Below are 24110 nucleotides of genomic sequence, written 5' to 3'. Positions count from 1 at the left end.
AAGACTTCTCACCAGGTAGTTATAGTTTTCTCGGTTCAGATGCAGTTTCCCAAGGAGAGGCCATTTTTACAAAAGCAATGTTGCCTAGTAAAACTGTTGATATTCCACTTTTATGAGATCTCAAGGAAAACAGAGCTAGAAAGTTAACCAAAGGTTAAATTTGCATGTAGAATAGGAATGTTGTTTTTTTTTTAATCCTTTATCTAAGAAGAGTTAATTATAATCGAAAAACTAAAAGCAACTGTGCTAAGGCATGGAAAATGCTCAAGTAAATTGTGGTTCTGGGGAAAAATTTGCCAGACTTTTTTTTTTTTTTTTTGTAGCGATGAGGCTGGTCTCCAACTCCTGGCCTCAAGTGATCCTCCCACCTCAGCCTCCCATAGTGCTGGGACTATAGGTATGAGCCATCGTGCCTGGTCGACCCAGACAGAATATTATACAGTCATTAAAAATGGTATGCATATACATTTTTAAGAATGAAATATTTATGTTGAAATGTAGAAATTTTAAAGAAGCTACAAAATTATATATACAGTGTGCTTCCTTATAAGCCAAAACAAACAAAAAGCCCAACAGAGAAAAAAGACCAAAAAGAAGCACAAGCCCATTCTTACCCTTCTTTTAACCTCCTAAGCAGTTTTCCCTGTGGCTGTCTGTCTTACCTGAGAAATGCAGATGCACTTCAGGCGAGCACACGCTGTCTCACAGACAAACAACACTGAAGACCAAGGACCTGGATTTTCCTGGGACTCGCAAGTAAACATAAGCAGGAGCTCATGCCAACCCCATTCCTTCTTAATTTGGTTTAATTTGCTCCAAAGTTAAGTTGTGTTTTTTTTATTTCTTGAGACAGGGTCTCGCTCTGTTACCCAGGTTGGAGGTGCAGTGGTGCAATCTTGATTCACTGCAGCTTCTACCTCCTAGTTTCAAGTGATTCTCATGCCTCAACCTCTTGAGTAGCTGGGACTACAGGTGTGCACCACCACACCCGGCTAATTTTTGTGTTTTTTTCTTTTTTAGTAGAGACAGGTTTTTTTTTTTTTTGAGGCGGAGTCTCGCTCTGTCGCCCGGACTGGAGTGCAGTGGCCGGATCTCAGCTCACTGCAAGCTCCGCCTCCGGGTTTACGCCATTCTCCTGCTCAGCCTCCCGAGTAGCTGGGACTACAGGTGCCGCCACCTCGCCCGGCTAGTTTTTGTATTTTTAGTAGAGACGGGGTTGAGACAGGTTTTCACCATGTTGGCCAGGCTGGTCTGTAACTCCTGACCTCAGGTGATCCATCCGCCTCAGCCTCTGAAAGTGCTGGGATTACAGGCGTGAGTCACCACGCCCAGCTGGAAGTCAAGCATTTTAACAACTCATTATGCGACTGGGGCCTACTCCTGGCGCAGCTGCAGCAGCTCTGTCTGAGAAGGCTCAGGGACAGTTACACGGGGTGTCAGAGCCAGAGAGAGGGAGCCTGCTGGCTTCTAAGTCCACGATGAGTCTGTGCTGCCTAGAAGGGCTTAGGGGGATAAATTTCTTTGCTCTTCCAAATGAGGGTGACACAGCTGATGTTCTGGTTCTACCCTGTGAACTATGTGTTTGTGAACTATGTACTTGGGAATAGACCCCATGAGTAAAATAAAGCAAAAGATACCAGGTGACCCTTTATAAAGAGGCCCACAGGCGAGGAGCCTAAGGTTGTCCTAGCCTGTACTGGACATTAAGAAGTCAGAGAACAAAGGTAAGGGGCTTTGATTTCTCCCCATGGAGAAAACTGCAACGTTCAGCTGAGCCAAGGGAGAAAACATTCTTACTGCTTTGAGTTTCCGCTTGAGCACAAGCAGTGCTGTAGGTGCCACAGAAAGAATGAAGGATGTGGCCCTGCTCTCAAGGAGTTTAACTCTAGTCCACAAATGCAGTCTGCATATAAGTCGCATATGTTGACAATCACATAGACTGTCACTGCTTGCAATCCGCTGTTAGGAGGGCTTTTGAGGATTTGGATCCAACGGTAAAGGGTTCCATGAGTTGTCAGTGATTTCGGCCATGCGCAGGCCAGGGAGAGTGATGAGGCACTCTCATCAGCTCAGGGGACACAGTTCCGAGGATTTGCCACTCCATACTCTACATGAGGCAGATGCTGCTGTGCTGCCCTAAAACTTTCCCCAATCACCTTCCTCCTTGCTAGCCTCCTTCTAGATAGAATGAAAGAGCCAGGCCCTACCCTACTAGCCTTTCCTACAATCAGAATTGACCATATATGACCAAGTGGTAGCCTGTTGGGGATGTGTGGGGTAGGGGAGGGATAGGCCAGTATTTTTCTCCCTGATGAGCAAGAGGTGTGTGAGGAGAGGCTGTCTGCCCAATGTCACCCTATGATCCCTGCCTTTGAACACAGCTGTGAAAACATGATGTTTGGGGCAGCTACAGCCATCCTCCTACCATGTGGAGCACATCCAGAGCTCCACTATCCAGTACAGTAGCCACAAGCCACGTATACCTTTGCATACTTGAAGCATGCCCAGAACTGTAAGTATTAAATGCACACCAAATTTCAAAAGCTTCATACAAAAAAGGAAATGTAAAATATCATATTAGTAACTTTTTTTTTTGAGACAGGGTCTTTCTTGGCCAGGCTGGAGTGCAGTGGTGTGATCTTGGCTTACTGCAACCTCTACCTCCTGGGCTCAAGTGATGCTACCACCTCAGCCTCCAGAGTAGCTGGGATTACAGGCATGCACCACCACACCCAGCTAATTTTTTTATTTTTTGTAGAGACGGGGTTTTTGCCATGCTGCCCAGGCTGCTCTTGAACTCCTGGGCTCAAGCAATCTGCCCACCTCGGCCTCCCAAAGTACTGGGATTACAGGTGTGAGCCACTGCATCCAGCCCCACATTAGTAACTTTTCTATTTATTATATGTTGACATGACAATACTTCAGATACAGTGGATTAAATAAAATGTATTATTAAAATTTATTTTAATCATTTCTTTTTATTTTTACTTTTAAAAATGAGGCAACCAGAATATTTTAAATGACATACGTGGCTCACATTATGTTCCCATTGTCCACTGCTGACCTGAGGAATTGCAGGGAACATGACCAGAGTTCTCATGTTGAACTACTGAACCAATTCTACCTCCAGATTTCCTGTTAGACTATAATGCCATTTCGGTCAAGGATTGTTTTTAAGCCTCACAATTAGTAGGTGAAAGGGAGGCAGGACAGATGTTGTACCCACTTCACAGATAAAAAACAAAGGTCTAGAGACAAGGAGTGCTGCTTAAGGTCTCATGGTGAAGGAGAAGCAGAATAAGAATCAGAACTTAAATGCCCTTTATCTCGACATTGAATCTTTTCAGTGTATCGAGTGGCCTCTCACACACAACAGAAAAATTACAGATGCTTAGGCACACCTATGTGTGTGGTTTGTCTGGTCTCCTAGACAGCATGAGTTCCTACTTCCAAGATACGCTGGGAGACAATTCTCCATGGTGTTTCTACATGTGTTGTGACAGCTTTCATTTCAGACTATCTTTTCAAGGATGTTTGTAAAGCATAGAGACATATAGTGTCTCCAGGGCAGAGACACTGGAGAGAGTGTTTGTCTGTTTGCTGACAAGAATAAGGATAATGTCTCCTTTGGGGGCAAAGTTTGGGCAGGTTTGCTCGCAGTTCCTTTACAAGGTTGGGAGTTTTCTACGCTCGGGATCATTTGGTTGTATCACAGCCTATTATGTGCACAGTATCCACCTGGGCCCACTTTGCATCACCCTGTGGAATTTGGAGACCAAGGGAAACTGATGCAAGCATGAAGCTCATGCTTCCTGATGAACCATGAGTTCATCACGGTTCATCATAATAAAGCCCTTTGTCTCTGATCCAGGAGTCCTGTGTCTTCTGCCTGCCGCTACAAAACTGGCAGGCTCACCTGTTAGCTTGCAAGTCAGGTAAATGTCAGAGCCTTCATAGTTCCTTACAAGATGCACCCACCCCTGCTGCTGGGCTGCCAGACCCTTCTGCAAACAGGTACAGTGGTGTGGCAGATGCTGTGGTGTACCATCCAGATTCACCTCAGGAATGAAGAACTTATTCTCCCAACTGCTGGGAGTGCTGCTGGCAGACAGCCCTCAGCTGCCCGCTTTGGAGATTGCTTTTGCTATAAAGAGCTGCCTCACCCCCTCCTGGGGTGGCCCACATGTGATGACTGATTGACATGGGGTATAAAGGCCCAGCCCCTTAGCCCAACTGGATAAAACTCTAAAGGTCACCTCAGCTTCAGAGCTTTCTGTAGGAATAGCTTAGGCTCCAGAAATTGCACTGCCGCTCACCTTCTCCCTCCGACCAATCCTGTCTACTCCCTTTCCTTTCTACAGTTGTGGATTCCAAGAGCAACTCCTCCCACTCCCATAAACCTCATATATCTTAGCTGACATCTCAGACTCTGCTTTCTGAGGAACCCAACCTGCAACAAGTGAGGTCTGCCTTCACAGGGGTTTCCTGGCCTGGGTGACTGCACAGCTATCTTGGGTCTAGACTTGAGATTTGAGTGCTAGAAATCCAGCATGTCTTGAGTTTCAGTGACGGATCCTTCCAGTAGCTTTTATAGCCCAGTGACATGGAAGGGCCCACCGTGAGGCATACGAAGCAATAAAAATATGCCCAGCAATCCATCTGACCCTGGCTGTAAAATCAGCAGCATCTGTGACTTGCAGCAGACAACCTGGCTCTTTTGCTCCATTTTCTTGATAATTTCAATAAAGCAGAATTTCTCCTTTAGTTGAGCACATCAAGTTCAATGTAGGTGACCTGTTGGTGGGGGAAAAAACCCTAGCGAGCTTTCATAATGCAAATGTTATAAACAAATTCTGATGGTCTCTCACCTGAGAAGCTCCCAGGCTTGGGGTAGCAGCTAGTCTGGGATTTGGAGCTAACTTCACAACCTCTGAAAAAGGCACATCTCTTCCACCTGCAAGACCTAGAAGGGAAAACTCACTTCACGTTAGTGCATGTTGCAAATGAAGACGTTAACCATAAACACCATGAAGTATCTCACTGGGGTGGCAAACTCTTCTAAAACTGGATTATAGTGGTGTGTGCCTGTAGTCCCAGCTATCTAGGAGGCTGAGGTGGAGGTGGGAAGATCACCTGAGCCTAGGAGGTGGAGGCTGCAGTAAGCCATGACTACATCACTGCACTCCAGGCTGGACAACAGAGACCATGTCTCAAACAAAACAAAACAAAACCTCAGCATAGAAATAAAGGAGAAAGAAGAAGTTTTTTGTTTGTTTGGTTTTTTTTTTTTTTGAAACGGAGTCTTGCTCTGTCGCCAGGCTGGAGGGCAGTGGTGTGATCTTGGCTCACTGCAACAGCTCATTATAGCCTCCACCTCCCGGGTTCAAGCTATTCCCCTGCCTCAGCATCCCGAGTAGCTGGGACTACAGGCATGTACCACCATGCCCAGCTAATTTTTTTTGTGTGTGTGTATTTTAGTAGAGACGGGGTTTCACCCTGTTGGCCAGGATGATCTCGATCTCCTGACCTTATAATCTGCCCGCCTTGGCCTCCCAAAGTGCTGGGATTACAGGTGTGAGCCACTGCGCCTGGCCAAAACGTCAGGAAGTTTAAAAAAAAAAGAGAAAGTAAGAAACAGAGAAAGGAAGGAAGGAAGGAAAGAAGACAGGAAGGAAGGAAGGAAGGAAGGAACGAAGGAACGAAGGAACGAACGAAAAAAGGCAGGCAGACTCATGGGTAAGTGTGAATAAAAGCCAATATGATGTTAAATGTACTTAATATAAGAATCTGGAAATAAATTCCCAAGTGATCTTGATATAGGATGTGGCATGAGGCGGGGTGAGGTAAATGGGGTGGGGAGAGAATAAAAGGGTAAGAGGTTAATTATTTATTTATTTATTTTTAGATGGAGTCTCGTCTCGCTTTGTCACCTAGACTGGAGTGCAATGGTGTAGTCTTGGCTCACTGCAACCTCTGCCTCCCAGGTTCAAGCAATTCTCCTGCCTCAGCCTCCTGAGTAGCTGGGACTACAGTCGTGTGCCACCACACCTAGCTAATTTTTGTATTTTTAGTAGAGACGTGGTTTCACCATACTAGCCAGGCTGGTCTTGAACTCCTGACCTTGTGATCCACCTGCCTCGGTCTCCCAAAGAGCTGGGATTACAGGCATGAGCCACCACACCCTGCCAAGGTTAATTATTAAGAGAAGGATATGTTGCCTGATTAATTCTCAACGTTGACAGAAAAATATAAGCTTAGGCCGGGTGTGGTGGCTCACACCTGTAATCCCAGTACTTTGGGAGGACAAGGGCGGATCATGAAGTCAGGAGATCGAGACCATCCTGGCTAACACGGTGAAACCTCTCCTCTACTAAAGATACAAAAAATTAGCTGGTCGTGGTGGCAGGTGCCTGTAGTCCCAGCTACTCGGGAGGTTGAGGCAAGAGAATGGTGTGAACCCAGGAGATGGAGCTTGCAGTGAGCGGAGATTAAGCCACTGCCCTCCAGCCTGGGTGACAGAGCAAGACTCTGTCTCAAAAAAAAAAGAAAAGAAAAGAAAAATATAAGCTGAAATAGGTATGTTAAAAAGTTAAGAACATGAAAAGAATAGAACCACTTGGGCTGCTACAGGAGCTCCCTGAACAGGCAGGAGGCAGGGCAAATTGATCCAACTTGAAGGACGAATGCCCTTGCGGGTATGTGCTGCTCCCACCAGAACTCGCCTAGATCAGGGAGCTACCCTTAATGCCCAGAATTTCAGCAAGGCCTCCATCAGGGCAACAGGGCTCCATGGCGCTGTCCAGGGTCCTGGACTGCTTGGGCCTGAAGTCTTCCCCTTTGTTTCAACTTTTGTTCTGCTGAAAAGACGGATCTGGACTTCGTCCACCTCTCCTGCTCTCTAGCTGTCCAGACCCATGCCCACGTGCCCTCAACCATGCCCAGTGTTCTTTCCCCGTGTCCCTGTGCTGACCTTAACTCTGACCAGACTTCATTCAGTTAGGACCCAGCCTCTTTTTCCCCACTTTAAGGAAAGAATAAAGGAAAACAGAGTATGGGTTGGTTCTCACCTGCTGGGTGCTAGAAAAATGAAGCTGAAGTCCCCAAGACTCCAATGTCCCCAAAGACTGGGAACACCTCACTCTCCCCTTCCCACCCTCCTCAGCCCACCCTATGTCCTGGCCACTTCCAGAGACAGCTGTCTCCCTCCATCGACCTACCATGAAAAGCTCGGTATGCAGAACCCACACAGGCTGAGTTGGCAGTATCTATAACATACACCGGGGCACCAAACACATCTGCAAGCACCTGAAAAGGACACAGAGGTTCTACAGTGGTGAGCCACTCCTCAGAGGGAACACAGATGTTGTGGGATGCACTCTCCAAGCTCTCTCCCTCATATGTCTTCTGACCCCTTCCATTCCACCTCGACTGCCTTAAGAGGAGTACACTTGGTCATGCTACCCTGTTGACAATAGTCAGGATGACCTGGGGAAAGTCCCTAGTGGAGGGCCAGAGCTCCCCAGGCTGTCCCTGTACTTTTTAGCCATTTCACCAAAGACAGCAGAAGATTTAGGAAGTATGCTTAGCAAATGGCACTGACCTAGGGCTGGAGACAGCTGGGTATTAGACTAATATTAACAAGACCAAACAAACCCAAACTAACAAGGGCATGTTTCAAGGGGATAGTGGTGAAGTTTCCCATTTAGGTTCAAAAATAAATTGCATACATTTCAAATGGAGGACCTGTACTAAGAGGAGTTCACATGGAAAGAACTTGCGGGAGGTCTTAGTTGACCAGAGATATTGTAGTAGATGCCACTGATGCCTACACAGATCCCCCTCACTGGACCATTGTGCATCCCGCCCCAGCTGCTGTGAGTACTGGCTATTAATGGCTTGCAGCACTACTTCCTCAAGAAAGCTGACCTTGGCTTAGCATAGGCCACTGCTCACAGGAAATTTACTCACCCTCTCTAAGGTGTCCTGTTGGCCCCTTGTCGCAAGGTAAAACCAGCTCTGTGGTATAATTCATGTTCTAGAGCCCTATCTCCCCACCAGGATGGAGGTGAAGTAGACTCCAGACAAGACCATATCCTCACTTATCCTTCTTCCTCTGCACTACCCTGAGTCCCACACTTCCTTCTTCCTGGGAGTAGTCTCTCAACAAACTGCTTATAGAAGAATTCCCATTTCAGGCTTTGTTTCTAGAAAATCTTACCTAAGATAGGTAATCACAAGCGAACAGCTAATACAATTACTCTAACAGTTAAGGCAGCCCCAGGCTACATCCAAAAATGCACAATGTCCCCATAACAGGGTCTGACAGCCCCACAGGTGACAGTCTGAGAGTCAGACATCTGCAGGTTGATTCTACTTTTGGTCATATGTTTCTGGCATAATGAAGGACCAGAAGGACAGTAACAGTCTGGCAACTGTGTTACAAGAGGACTAGTTGGAGAATCAGCGATGGTTAAATTGGAAGGCAGAGGCCTTGAGGAAGACAAGAACACTGGCATCAGATGTGAGAAAGTTTGCCATGTGGAAGAACAGGTACTTTCCATGTGACTCCAGAGGACATGCTGGTGTCAGACAGTGGATTGTACACAGCCATAGAATTCACCTGCATGTGAGACAGATCCCACTCACAGTGTGAGCTGTAAGGCAACAGAGTTGCTTCCTGGAGAGTGTGAGCTAAGAACTCCCCATTCCTGCAGGAGTGGGAATGGAGACTGTACTTCCTGTTGAGTCTCTGGCTCTTAGAAGTAGCAGACATAAGAAAATGTGGCACATATATACCATGGAATACTACGTAGTCATAAAAAAGGATGAGTTCGTGTCCTTTGTAGGGACATGGATGCAGCTGGAAACCATCATTCTCAGCAAACTATCACAAGAACAGAAAACCAAACACCACATGTTCTCACTCATAGGTGGGAATTGAACAATGAGATCACTTGGACACAGGAAGGGGAATATCACACACCAGGGCCTGTTGTGGGGTGGGGTAGGGGGGAGGGATAGCATTAGGAGATATACCTAATGTAAATGACGAGTTAATGGGTGCAGCACACCAACATGGCACATGTATACATATGTAACAAACCTGCACGTTGTGCACATGTACCCTAGAACATAAAATATAATATAAAAAAAAAAGAAAAGAGAAAAGAAAAGCATGCATCAGAATGTATATTTACTCTTCAATTTTCTTAGTGTACTGTCCATGTAGGCAAATAAAATTTGGCACACACACACAAAAAAGAAGTAACAGACATGGGAGAGGCCATGGTGTAGGGCCCACTACCAACACTTACCTGTAAGATGTCTCTATTGTGAGATGCTCCTCCTGTGGCCAAAATCTTTGTCTTGGACACTGCAAAGGAAAAGAAAAAAAGTGAAATAGCTATGCCAGTTCTCCCGAGGCAGAAAGGGCTGTTTGTGCAGAGTTCTTCAGCTACAGAGGGTTCATGATGGGCCAATGCCTCCCAGTTATCACACAGGAATCAGGTAGAGATCCAAAGGTGGTTCTGTGCGTGTAGGCCTGTCACATTCATTTGCTTGTGAGGTTGCTGCCCCACTCACCTTAACTGTCTTTAATAATTTTTTTTGTTTTAAATATCTCAACAAAACAGGAGTAGAAGGTAACTTCTTTAAAGATAAAAGTCATATATCCACAACTTATAACAAATGTCATTCTTAACAGATTTAGAAGCACTTTCTTTCAGAATGGTGTACCAGCCAGATTCCAAAATGGCCTCCACATAATCCCTCCCTCCTGATATTCACACCTTCAAGTAGTCCCCTCTCACATTCAATAGGGCTGACTTGTATACCCAATAGAACCTTGTGTAAATGATGGAGTATGAAGTCCAAGACTAGATGATAAAAGACATTGAGGCTTCTATCTTGCTCTGACACAGATCACGCTCTCTTGGATCACTCACTTTGGGGGAAGCTAAGTGCCACATCCTGAAGACACTCAATCAGCCCTAGGGAGAGGTTTACATGGGAGGGGACCGAGGCCTCCTGCCAACAGTCATGCAAGTGAGCCAGCAGGGAAGCAGATCTTCCAGCCTCAGTCAAGTCTTCAGATGACTGCAGCCCCAGAAGACATTATGACTGCAACCTCAGGAGATATCCTCAATCAGAATCACCCAACTATGCTGAAACCAAATTCTTGACCCAAAGAAATTGTATTAGAGAGTCAACATTTATTACTGTTTTAAGCTGCTAAATTTTGAGATAATTTGTTACGCGGCAATAGATAACGAATACAACTGCAAACAAAGATTCACAGTATCCAGTCCACTGTTTAACACAGTATCAGATCTACCAGTCAATGCCACAAGATAACAAAAGCAACTAAAATGCTTAAGTATTGAAAGAAAGGAAAACAAAACTGTCATTTGCAGACAATAGTCCATCTACTTGAAAAAATAAAGAATAAGCAAACTAATAAAACTAACAAGAGTTTAATAAGTTTGCCAGATACAAAGTCAACTTATAATAACCAATGGCATTTCTAATAATAATCAACTAGCAAATGTGATAGAAAATAAATTATTATTCACAACAGCAACCAGAAATGTAAGGTAGCCTTACATATAAGGGAATAACTTAACAAAGAATTCAAAAGTCTCTATGAAGAAAAAGTTGAAATTGTTGTTAAAGTACAAAAAAGAATACCTAAATAAATTAAAAGATATTCCATGGTCTTGAATGAATATGAAGTAATATCATAAACATGTCAATCTTTTCCAATTAATGTATACATTCTATTCAACCTAAATAAAAATTCCAACTGGACTCTTTTAAGGAACTAGACCAATTTCTTATATTTATGGAAAAATGAAAATCTATAAACAGCTCAGACAGTATTTTAAAAAGAAAAGCAAGGAAGGGATAATTGCTATACTACATATTAAAACATTATTATGGGCTGAAGTGTGTCTACCCTAAATTTATATGTGGAAGTCCTAAACCCCAGTATCTCAGAATGTGAGTGTATTTGAAGATAAAGATAAAGACAGATATTACCTCTTTAAAGAGGTAATTAAGATAAAAATGAAGTCATTAGGGGTGGGCCCTAATCCACTAGGACTGATGTCCTTATGAGAAGAGAAAATGAAGACACAGGGACACACACGAGGAGACACAGGAAGAAGATGGCCATCTACAAACTAAGGAAAGACGCCTAAGAAGAAATCAACCCTGCTGACACCTTGATCACAGACATTTAGCCTCCAGAACTGTGAGAAAATTAATTTCTGTTGCTGAAGCCACCCATTCTGTGGCACATTCTTATGGCAGCCCTAGCCAACTAATGCAAACATACTACAAAGCTACAATAATACAACAGGTTTTCTGCCCAAGAACAAGACCCAACAAACCCATGAAGTAGAAACAGGAGTGCAGGTTGGGCATCGGGGCTCACGCCTGTAATCCCAGCACTTTGGGAGGCCAAGGCAGGCAGATCGCTTGAGCCCAGGAGTTTGAGACTAGCCTGGGCAACATGGCAAGACCCTGCCTCTACGAAAAATATTTAAAAATTAGCCAGGCATGGTAGCACGTGTCTGTAGTCCTAGCTACTCGGGATGCTGAGGCAGGAGGAACACTTGAGCCCAGGAGGTGGAAGTTGCAGTGAGCTGAGACCGCGCCACTGCACTGCAGCCTGGGCGGCAAAGTGAGACCTTGTCTCCAAAAAAGGAAAAAAAAAAATGAAAGTGAGTACAGAGAAAGACCCATGTATATATAGGAACTGGATAAATGATAAAGGGGGCACTACAAGTAATGGGGTAAAACAGACCACTTAGTAGACAGTGTTTGGAAAACTGGACCAATATGTGGAAAAAATTAAATTGGATCCCAAATTACACCATTCGCAACGACTCCAGATGGATCAAAGTCCTAAATGTGGAAGGTAAAATTGTAACATCAACAGGAAAAACATAAAACAGTACTTCTGTGATACTGGAGTAGGGGGAAAATATCTTAAACAATACCTCAAAAGCATAAAATGTAAGATGAAAAATTGATGAATTTAATCAAAATTCTGTTAAATTGCTGACACTATAAATAAGCAACAGACAAATGAGAGATATCTGCAACAAAAAACTGTCAACAACCTAATATTCAAAGTATACAATAAACTCCTGCAAATCAGTAAGATATACATAGGAAATCAAATAGATAAATGGGAAAGGATGTACACAGCCAATTCAGAGAAAGAAACCAGTTACAAAGAGCTGTTCAAAATCATTATTAATTGGCCGGGCGTGGTGGCTCATGCCTGTAATCCCAGCACTTTGGGAGGCCGAGGTGGGTGGGTCACCTGAGGTCAGGAGTTTGAGATCAGCCTGGTCAACATGGTGAAATCCTGTCTCTACTAAAAATACGAAATTAGCTGGGCGTGGTGATGTGCACCTGTAATCTCAGTTATTCGGGAGGCTGAGACAGGAGAATCACTTGAACCGGGAGGCACAGGTTGTAGTGATCTGAGATCACGCCATTGCACTCCAACCTGGGCAAAAAGAGTGAAACTCCAGCTCAAAACAAAATGAAACAAAACAAAATCATCATTAATTAAGAAAACACAAATTAAACTGACACTGAGATACCAGTTTGCACCCATCAGACTGGCAACAGATTTAAAGGTTGTTGCTGTGAAGTGTTGGTGGGGATATGGGAAAGAAGAATCCTCATAAACTGCTGCTGAGAGTACATGACCAACTTCATGACAGCAGGGGTCTCAAGCTCCTTCCCTCCACTCCCTCATACACAGCAGCAGAAGCAGCAGCAGTATTCGTCCCCAAGCTAAAGTAAAGAATTGCTCATTAGTGAAAGTGGGCTACTAGCTGCGGGGGGTGCTGGGGGCACCGAGTGAAGAGGAACTTGAAATGACACTGAGCAGCAGGCATGGAGACAAACATGAAAAGTAGCTCCACTCATCACAGAAAAAGGATGGATTCCTCTTCTAACCAGAATAAAATCCTGCTTATTTTGGGTTGGATAATTCTTTTTGTGAGGGATCATCCCATATATTGTAGAACATTTAAGCAGAATCCCCAGAATGCTATGTCCTCACATGGCTGAAAAGCAGAAAACAGTGAACTCACTCCTGAAAGCACCTTTATAGTGGCATTAATACCTAAGAGCCCTCATGACCTAAACACCTTCCATCAGGCCCATCTCCCAACACTGTCACCTTAGGGATTAAGTTTTCAACATGTGAATTTGGGGAGACACGGTCAGGCCACAGAAAATGGATAAATGGTTGTATAATCATGTGATGGAATATCAGAGTGCAATGAAAATTAACAGCTAATAGCCATCTATGCCTGTTAACATGAATGAATTCATAAATATGACACTGAGCTAAAGCAGCAAGTCACAACACATGTAGTATAATTCCATATATTATGAAGTTCAGAAAGGGCAAAAAACCACAGTGTATTTAAAGGAATGCATACACAGCTGACAAAGCCATAAAGAATTGCAGGGAAATGATAATACAAAAATCTGGATAGAGAGGGGAAGATGAGGATATAGTGGAAGAGGAGCACAGCAAGATTCTAAGGTTCTAGCAATGTTCTATTTCTTCTTTTTTCTTTTTTCTTTTTTTTTCTGAGACAAAGTCTCGCCGTGTCAGCCAGGCTGCCATGCAATGGGGCCATCTTAGCTCACTGCAAGCTCCGCCTCCGGGTTCAAGTGATTCTCTCACCTCAGCCTCCCGAGTAGGTTATAAATGTTCACCACCATGCCCAGCTAATTTTCGTGTTTTACCATAATTTTTATATTTTTTATAGGGACAGGGTCTTACTTTGTTGTCCAGGTTGGTCTCAAATTCTTGAGCTCAAGCAGTCCTCCTCCTGCCTTGGCCTACTGAAGTGCTAGGATTACAGGCATGAGCCACTATGCTCAGTTTATTGTGAAAAATATCATGTATACGGCAGAGTATATGTATCTTACAGCTAATTATAAAACATATTGATAAACATCTGATGATCAGCACTCGGGTTAAGAAATAGAACATCAGCCAGGCTCAGTTACTTACACCTGTAATCCCAGCACTTTGGGATGCCGAGGCAGGCGGATCACTTGAGGTCAGTAGTTCGAGACCAGCCTGGCCAACATGGTGAAACCCCGCCTCTACTAAAAATACAAAAATTAGCCAGGTGTGGTGGTGGGCACCTATAATCAGCTACTCAGGAGGCTGAGGCAGAAGAATCGCTTAAACCCAGGAGGCAGCGGTTGCAGTGAGCCAAGAATGCACCACTGCACTCCAGCCTGGGTCACAGAGCAAGCGAAACTCCATTTTAAAATAAATAGATAAAAATAAAAAATAAAAATAAATAGTAAAATAATAATAATAATAAACCTTAATCTAATAAAAGACATATAGTTCCACTTCTAGCTAAGATGATAATAGTCAAGAAAGAACACACTTGTGCTGTAACAATGACAGAATGGAATAAACAATAACCAGAGTATCATATTTTTGTTTGAAGCTGTCGAAAAATTATAAATTCAAGAAGTCTAAATAAATTCCAGAATGAGATGAGCCCGTAAGTGCTGATTCATATCTGCAGCATGGGAAACATGAAGAAGTAAGACTCTATAGACAGATAAACTTTGCTAGAAAAGAAAAGCAACTACATTTGGGCTGGTATGGAGGACTGAAATCTGGAAGAGTCTCCAATACAGAGCTAGTCCTCCCCACCCACCAATTGTCTCCAATGAACTACTATGGAAGCAGTGATGTGGAAGTGAGGGAAGAGCTGGAAAACAGAGAAAGAGCTCTGTAATCTCAGTGGTTAGGTCCCAAAGACTTGATGGAGGGAGGGGCCTGATCCTGCTGATCCTGACCGAAGACACTGCAACGACTGGTGAACTAAAACTAACTAGCACTGATCCAACCCCTGATTAAACAAAAAAGACCACCACCTCACCCTTACTTCCTGATAGAAGGGCAGGCCTTTTCTGCAGGTAAACATTAGCTATTTATTTAACAACTGCATGTGAATCTACAATTATCTCAAAAGTAAAAGGGTTAAAAATTAGCCACTTTAGTCAACACTGTACTTTTAAACACAACGTACAGCATTCAACCAAAATTAAATAGCATTTTAAGAAGCAGGAAATGGGAGTAAAATAGTAAATAGAAGCAGACTCTCAGATGAATTAGCAGATAGGAGCTTTATAATAATTATAAATATGATATAAAGTCAGAGGAAAAGATGAACAAAATGAAAAATATTTTTCATATCAAAATATGAAAAATTTCAGCAGACAAATAAGAAAATATAAAAGAATGAAATGGAAATTCTAGAAATAGAAAAAATATAATATCCAAAATGAATTTGTTAGATGAACTTAATAGCAGACTGAATACAGCAGAAACATGAATAAAAAGAGGTGTGACATAAATTGTCCATCTGAAGGCCAGGCACAGTGGCTCATGCCTGTAATCCCAGCACTTTGAGAGGCCGAGGCAGGTGGATCACCTGAGGTCAGGAGTTTAAGACCAGCTTGCCTAACATGGTGAAACCCCATCTCTACTAAAAATACAAAAAATTAGCTGGATGTGGTGGTGCTTGCCTGTAGTCCCAGCAACTCAGGAGGCTGAGGCAGGAGAATTGCTTGAGACTGCCAGGTGGAGGTTGCAGTGAGCCGAGATCATGCCACTGCACTCCAGCCTGGGCAACAGAGCAAGACTCCGTCTCAAAAAAACAAAACATAACAAAACAAAACAAAAAATGAAATTGTCCAACTGAAGCAGGGAGAGAGAAAAAAAAAGAACAGTGAGTCAAAGTCCTAAGGGACAACAGCAAATGTGTAACTGAAGTCCAGAGGAAAGGAAAGAGGGAATAGGGAAAAATAAATATTTGAAGAAATAATGGCTAAGAATTTTCCAAAACTGATGAAAGAGATTAACCCACAGATCCAACAAGCTCAGTGAATCACAAAGAGGACACATACAAAATAATAATAATAATTAAAAAACCCTTACTTAGGTATATATCATAATCAAACTGCTGAAAATCAAAGATTAATAGAAAAATTTTAAATCAGCCAGAGAAGAAAACCCCATTACATTCAGGAGAACAACACTAAGAAGGACAGCTAATTTCTCATCTGAAACATTAGAAAACAATGAAATGACATTTTCAAAGTGGTGAAAGTAAAAAGTGCCAACCTAGAATTCCAAAACAGAAAATATTATTTGAATATGAAGTAAAATAAATACGTTTTCAGGCCGGGCGTGGTGGCTCACGCCTGTAATTCCAGCACTTTGAGAGGCCGAGGCGGGCGGATCACGAGGTCAGGAGATCAAGACCATCCTGGCTAACACGGTGAAACCCCGTCTCTGCTAAAAATACAAAAAAATTAGCCAGGCATGGTGGCGGGCACCTGTAGTCCCAGCTACCCCAGAGGCTGAGACAGGAGAATGGCGTGAACCCGGAAGGTGGAACTTGCAGTGAGCCGAGATCGCGCCACTGTACTCCAGCCTGGGCAATGAGCAAGACTCCATCTCAAATAAAATAAAATAAAATAAATATGTTTGCAGAAAAAGTAAAACTTAAGAGAATCCACCATTTTTTTTTGTTTTTTTTTTTTTTGAGAAGGAGTCTCGCTCTGTCGCCCAGGCTGCAGTGCAGTGGCCGGGATCTCAGCTCACTGCAAGCTCTACCTCCCGGGTTTACGCCATTCTCCTGCCTCAGCCTTCCGAGTAGCTGGGACTACAGGCGCCCGCCATGATGCCCGGCTAGTTTTTTGCATTTTTTTGTAGAGACGGGGTTTCACCGTGTTAGCCAGGATGGTCTTGATCTCCTGACCTCATGATCCACCTGTCTCGGCCTCCCAAAGTGCTGGGATTACAGGCTTAAGCCACCGTGCCCAGCTGAGAATCTACTTCTTACAGATGTTCTACATTCCTTCCTGAAGCTCTGACTTTCCATCTGGTATGATTTTCCCTTTAGCCTGGGAAACTTCTTTAGCTGTTTTTGTAGTGCAAGCATGTTGGTAAAAAAATTCAAGAGTATAATATTAGTGCAAATCAGACTTTTCAAGTTAAGGATTTCAATTTAAAAATCAATTAAAAAGTGTATAGCTTAAAAAGCCAACAGAGAAGATAAAATGGAATACTAAACATTGCTCAGTTAATCCAAAAATAAGACAGGAAAAGAATAAGGAAGAAAAAAGAACATATAGAACAAAAGAAAAGAAAAAGCAAAATTGATATGTAATCCATTTTGTAAATGGATGGATTGAAAAAATAAAAAATAAATGGATGGATTGGATTAAATCCAATCATTTCAATAATTACATTAAATGTAAATGGACTCTTTCCTTTAAAAATATTTATTGCCTGCCTACCTTCCTACCTTTCTTTTTTTTCTTCCTTCCCTAAAAAGCCATTAGACAGGCAAACAGAAGTGGCTCAAGGGCCACATGTAAGTACATAACCAGAGTGGGGCAGATCCAAGAGGCTGCCGGAGAGAGGCCACAGAGACAACACAAATAAAGGTAAGCAGAGAAGCCAAAATGGGGCCTGCATGTCAAGGAGGCAGCAATCTGGAGGGATCAGAAGAATCAACTTTGTCACTGTTAGGATAAGATACAAATGTGGGAAGGAAGACAGCCAGAATGAACTCCATGGTGTTGGACTGGAAGTGGAGTGTATAGGGTTGAACTCACGTTTTTCAACACATGGAGAAGTAGATAGACAGATAAATAGAAAGGTAAATGTGTCTATAGATACAGACTTATATATATGATGCTGTTCCCAGCCCCTTTCAGTGGGCTGAGCTGGGAAATATTAGGATATATATATATTAGGATATATATGTATGTATTTATACATATACATGTACACTATATATGCTCTATATACTACATATACTCTATACACTATACACTCCCCTTCCAGTCCAACACCATGGGGTTCATTCTGGCTTTCTTCCTTCCCATATTTGTATCTTATCCTAACAGTGACAAAGTTGATTCTTCTGATCCCTCCAGAATATACATATACATATATATGTATATGTATATATCTACATACATATATATCCTAATATATATATATATATCCTACTATTTCCCAACTCAGCACACTGAAAGTGGCTGGGAACAGCATCATCCCAGTAGCAATGAGCATCCAGAGACAGCATCCAAACATCTCTCCCCACTCAAAGGAGTCAGGGCTCCTTGGATAAATGGAAGATTACAGGGCTGATCCAAGGAAAAAACAAGATGACCCTGAAACTTTTTTTATGCTAGAAGCTATGGAAATGCTCAAGGAATGATGGAAGATATACCAAAAGGACAAGGGGCCAGTTCACTCATTGGTGCATAAAAAGATGAAAATTACTATCTTTTTAGAAATGAAAGATACGTTACATAAATAAAGTTAACATATAGCCTTCTGAAATGCACAAATTAGAAGTTGATACAGAATGGGAATAAATGAGCTAAGATTTCAATTTAAAAATACAGAAAAAGAAAAAAATTCATAAAGTAGAAGGAAGGCATTTAAAAAGATAAAAGTAGAAATTAATAAAAGGGAGCACAAAACAAAATATTAACATTGCTTAATAAAATATACAAACCTTTAGCTAACATGCTCAAGGGAAAAAAATACACAAACAAGAATAAACTAGGGACAAGGGTACAGGACATAGAATGAGATGGTGAAAGTGGAAATTACAATCCCAGCACTTTGCGAGGTCAATATGAGTGGATCACTTGAGGTCAAGCGTTTGAGACCAGCCTGGGCAACATGGCAAAACCCTGTATCTATAAAAATACAAAAATTAGCCAGGCGGTATGGTGCACACCTGTAATCCCAGCTACTCAGGTGGCTGAGGCACAAGAATCGCTTGAACCCAGGAGGCGAAGGTTGCAGTGAGCTGAGATTGTGCCACTGCACTCCAGTCTGGGCAACAGAGTGAGACTCTGTCTCAAAACAAGAACAAAAACAAAAACAAAACAAAACAAGAAATAATCTTAATGTCCTTCAACTAGGGCCGTAAAATAATTTAGCAAACCTCATGCCAGTCATTAGAAAACATAAAGGTAGACCTGTACATACTGTTATGGAAAGCAAGTCTCAGAATAACACATAGACTATAATAGCATTTCTGTTAAATATATATATACACATACACATATGTATCATGTTGAACCATATGAAATTGCCATTTTTGTAAATCAAAACTTCTTCAATATTGGCAATTCCGTATGATTCACAGGAAGGAAGTCACAGTCTGGAAGGAAGGAAAGGAGTCTGAGAGGCATATGAAGGGGGCATTTGCTTCTTATTGCATATTTCTGTTTTGCATGAATCTTTTGTGATAAAAAGACATCCATTTGTTATGTATTTTAAAACAAATAGTTGTTTTAAGACCCTGCTGCTTTCCATCCAGCCCCTTGGCTCTGTCCAAGAAAAGACATTCAGCCCCCACCTCTCAGCTTCTCTCAGCTTCATCGCTGGAACGCCATCCTCCTGGGGAAACAATTCAAGCTATGGAAGATGTTCTAGTGTGATTCCATGTTGGAAAACCAAGAACAATGGCCAGGCACAGTGGCTCATGCTTGTAATCCCAGCAATTTGGGAGGCAGAGGTGGGTGGATCATTTGAGGTCAGGAGTTCGAGACCAGCCTGGCCACTAACATGGTGAAACCCCATCTCTACTGAAAATACAAAACTAGCTGGGCGTGGTGGTGCACAGCAGGAGTCCCAGTTACTTGGGAGATTGAGGCAGGAGGATCACTTGAACCTGGGAGGCGGAGGTTGTAGTGAGCCGAGATTGCGCCACTGCACTCCAGCCTGGGCAACAGTGAAACCCTGTCTCCAAAAAAACAAAATAAAACAAACAAACAAAAAAACAAGAACACCTTCAGTGGCCAAATGTAGGAAAAGTAACCTGGCCATCATACGCAGCACCACAAAGATGACTTTTGACAAACTTAAACTTTGGTTCTTGTATACACCCTTTGCATACAAGGTACAAAGGAACAAAACTATGGCTGTATGGAAATAAGCTCATAAAGGAGACTGGGAGAAAATGTCCCTAAATGGTACCAGTGGTTGGAGAGAGGGGATGGGATTATGAGTCATTTTCCTTCATTTTTTTGAGACATGGTCTCGCTCTGTCACCCAGGCTAGAGTGCAGTGACACAATCACAGCTAATTGCAGCCTTGACTTCCCAGGCTCCAGCGATCCCCCTCTCCCCGTCCTCCTGCCACCCCCTGCCACCCCACCCCCAGTAGCTGGGACAAGCACATGCCACTACACTGGCATATTTATAATTACTATTATTTGTAAAGATAGGGTCTCTCTGTTGCTGATCTCAAACTCCTGGGCTCAAGTGATCCTCCTACCTCCCCCTCCCAAAGTGCTGGGATTACAGGTGTGAGCACTAGGCCCATTTTCTTTTCTTTATTTTTCAAACTTGCTGCAAGGTTTGACTGTTTTTACAATCAACCTAAACAACATGAAACACACTGAAATATAAGCTGAAAACTATGGCTTATTAGCCCTGCCCAGATGGTGCCTATCATGCCTGATGGTGTCTATACACATCAAGAGGGCAATTGTTCCTTTAAAAAAGCAGGTTCAGCCAGTGGTTGAGAATCCAGCATCCGGAGCCAGAATGGCTTGGTTGAGATCCCAGCTCTGCCAGTCCTGACCAAGTTATTTAACCACTGCAAGATTTGGTTTCCTTTGTTGTGAAGTGGGAATCATATCAGTACCTACTTCAGAGGTATTGTTGTTAATAAAGATTAATTGCTGGCCAGGTGCTGTGTTTCAGGCCTGTAATCCTAGCACTTTGGGAGGTCGAGGTGGGCGGATCACAAGGTCAGCAGATCGAGACGATCCTGGCTAACACAGTGAAACCCCGTCTCTACTAAAAAATACAAAAAATTAGCCGGGTGTGGTGGCGGGCGCCTGTAGTCCCAGCTACTCGGGAGGCTGAGGCAGGAGAATGGCATGAACCCGGGAGGCAGAGCTTGCAGTGAGCAGATATCGCACCACTGCACTCCAGCCTGGGTGACAGAGCAAGAGTCCATCTCAAAAAGGAAAAAAAAAAAAGATTAATTGCTAAGGAACTGGGCTGGGCACACACTCAGTGCCCAAAAAATGCTGGCAGCTGTTAGTATCACAATAATCATTTTTATTCAAAGTGCCTCTTTATAAACCCTTAGACACTATTAAAGCCAAATGAGATGATGACTGGGCAAGAATGAAAACTAGAGCTGGCCAGTCCACATGGCAGCCTGGAGAATGAGTCGTCGTGTGTGTGCAACCTCTGTTGGTTCCAAGTATGTCTATTTAAGTGATCACTCAGCAGAGCGGCAAGACAGGTCTGATTCTGCATTTAAGCTTGCTAAGAGGATAAGTAACTCTATGCTGTTTTGCATAAGAAATGCTTTAGAGGCTGGGAATAATGCCACAATCCCATCAGCTCCTCCTGAGCCCATAGGAGCCTTCTACCCTAACTGCTTCTCCCTGTATGCTGGGCTGTTCCCTTCCCTGGGGTCCCCTTCTGAGAGCCAGAGGACCCCTGCCAGGCACTCCACCAACTCCAGCACTATCCCTGCCCTGCTCACCCAGTCTCATTTTCAAGGAACTTGGAAGTCTTTGCAGACCTTTGGGAAATGTCTTTTTACACTTAGGGTGGTGGGATGAGGGCATTCGGAATACTCATGGTGGTAATTTTAAATATTTTAAAATATTGTATTGACCTAGAACACACATCCTGAAAAATGCACACATCATAAGCCTATAATCTTCATAAATTTTTACAAACTAAACACACCCATGGAACATGAGACAGAACATCACCAGCACCCCACAGGCCCCTTCTGAAGGGCAACTACTAATTATCCCAACTTCCAACAACAGTAAATAGTTTCGTCTGCTTTTTAAATTTTTTTTTTGAGACAGGGTCTCATGGCTCATTGCAGCCTCAACCTCCTAGGCTTAAGCGATCCTCCCACCTCAGTCTCCTGAGTAGCCAGGACTACAGGCATGGCCCACCATGCCTGGCTAATTTTTGTATTTTTTTGTACAGATGGGGTATCACCATGTTGCCCACTCTGGTCTCAAACTCCCGGACTCAAGCGAGCTACCTGCCTCGGCCTCCCAAAATGCTGGGATTACAGGTGTGAGCCACTGTGCCTGGCCTGTACTTTCATCTGCTTTTGAACTTGATGTATAGAGAACCCTGCCATATTGGCTTCTTTTGCTCAGTGTTACATTTGGTGAGATTCACCCATTTCATTGTGTATCACTGAGGCTGGTTCATTTTCATTTGTGTGTAGTATCCTGTTGTACAAATGCACCACAATGCATTTTTCCTGTCTACTATTAATGGGCACTGGGCCACTTCCACTGTGGAGCTATTCAGCATAGTGCTGCAATGAATGTTCTCCTGTACATCTTTAGTAAACACATGCACAAATCCTGTTGTGCCTTTACTTAGAAGTGAGATTGCTGGCTAGGCGTGTATTCAGCTTTAGTAGATGCTGTCTAACAGGCTTTCCAGGAGGTTTCCCTAATGGGTATTTTTATAGTATCATTTTACTCTGTCAATTCAAAGGTATAAAATATATATTAAATAGAACTCGGATTATCCATAACGTGTCATAGGAAGGCCCTCAAGCAAAGCAGCTTCACTATCTTCTCTAGTGACAACAGCTATAGCCTAGAGGGACAAATACATCTTAGAAACCTGGACTTTATAGGCAGCCAGTCCAACTTCCTTACAGACCCCTAGACCATTTCAACGCCACCTGTAAAGGGAACTCACTGACCCCCTAAAGCTGATTATTCTACAGCTCAAGTTCTCAGAAATCCCTTTCTCCTCCTTTTGCCTCCCGCAGTCCGGGGTCTGCCCTCTCCATGCCAGTTGCCATGGTTTGAATATGTGTCCCCTCCAAAACTCATGTTGAAGCTTTATCTCCAACATCACATATTGAAAGATGGGGCCTTTAAGGAGATTGGGTTATGAGGGCTTTATGAGTGGATTAATCCATTCATGGGTTAACAGATTAACAGGTTAATGGATTAACGGGTTATTGTGGGAATGGGACTGGTGGCTTTCTGAGAAGAGGAAGGGAGACCTGAGCTAGCACACTCAGCTCCCTTACCATGTGATGCCCTCTACCTCCTCAGGACTCTGCAGAGAGCCCTACTAGCAAGCAGGCCCTCATCAGATATGATCCCTCAACCTTGGACTTCTCAGCCTCCATAATTGTAAGAAATAAATTCCTTTGCCTTATAAATTACCCAAGATCAGGTATTCTGTTATAGGCAACAGAAAATGAACTGAGATATCAGTCTTCTGAGTTTTGACAGTGGTACTACATCCCCCTCTTCCCTGTCCAAGCTGAAAGACACAGACTGTGTCCCACAGGCAACGGGACCTGGCTAGGCTAGAAGGACAAGATCCACTCATGTCCCCAGACCTTGCACTGCCTATGTCTTTGGAGTCCAGAGCTCAAGACAGCTCATCTGCAGCTTGGAGCTTAGGGTTACAGAAAGACCTTTCCCAAGTCCTACAGGTCCTGGTCAAAAGGTCAGGCTATTGTGGACACAGCTGAGAAGCAGGAACAACCTACCTGCTATTCTATGCCTGCCTACAAGTGCCAATTGACACACTTTCTCATCCCATCCCCAAGGTCAGGCTCCACCTTCCTCCTGCACAAGGCCCCCTGAAAGAAAACTTTAGTAGACATTGACCCACTAGCCCTGGCCCCCCGGGTGTGAGCTGGCCCTGAGCTCCCACCCCGGGACACATGCTGCCAGTGGCTCACTTACTGATTCGATAGCCCAAGCCTTCTGCATGAATCCTCTTGGCCATGAATTGTCCTTCAATCAGTGCTCGAACCTCCACATCCCCAGGGAATGCTGCAACCTGTCTCCAGAAAAAGGTGGGCACAGAGTAAGGAACTCTCATTGTCCATTCATGTGTGTGTGTGTGTGTGTGTATCTGTGTGTGTGTCTGTGTGTGCGAGTGTGTGTGTCTGTGTGTGATCTTTTTTTTTTTTTTTTGAGATGGAGTCTCGCTCTGTCGCCCAGGATGGAGTGCAGTGACCGGAT

The 24110-nt window shown here is 43.4% G+C and overlaps 1 protein-coding gene across 4 annotated transcripts in view; it reads right to left on the bottom strand.

Moving 5' to 3' along the window:
* The window catches only part of XYLB (xylulokinase), a 71650-nt gene that overhangs the window by 2729 nt on the left and 44811 nt on the right, over nt 1–24110 (bottom strand). For all 4 annotated transcript variants that reach the window (XM_033212061.1, XM_033212063.1, XM_033212062.1 and 1 more), the window contains 4 exons: nt 23829–23925; nt 9315–9373; nt 7218–7305; nt 4869–4963 (listed from right to left, as the gene is read on the bottom strand). In XM_033212061.1, coding sequence (XP_033067952.1) covers nt 4869–4963; nt 7218–7305; nt 9315–9373; nt 23829–23925 — 339 coding nt within the window. The remainder of the gene's footprint in view (nt 1–4868; nt 4964–7217; nt 7306–9314; nt 9374–23828; nt 23926–24110) is intronic.

This window comes from Trachypithecus francoisi, unplaced genomic scaffold (assembly GCF_009764315.1).
Source record: "Trachypithecus francoisi isolate TF-2019V2 unplaced genomic scaffold, Tfra_2.0 Lachesis_group0, whole genome shotgun sequence".
Lineage (NCBI taxonomy): Eukaryota > Metazoa > Chordata > Mammalia > Primates > Cercopithecidae > Trachypithecus > Trachypithecus francoisi.
The sequence above is the reverse complement of the archived record's forward strand: the minus strand, read 5'-3'. Positions and strand labels throughout refer to the sequence as shown.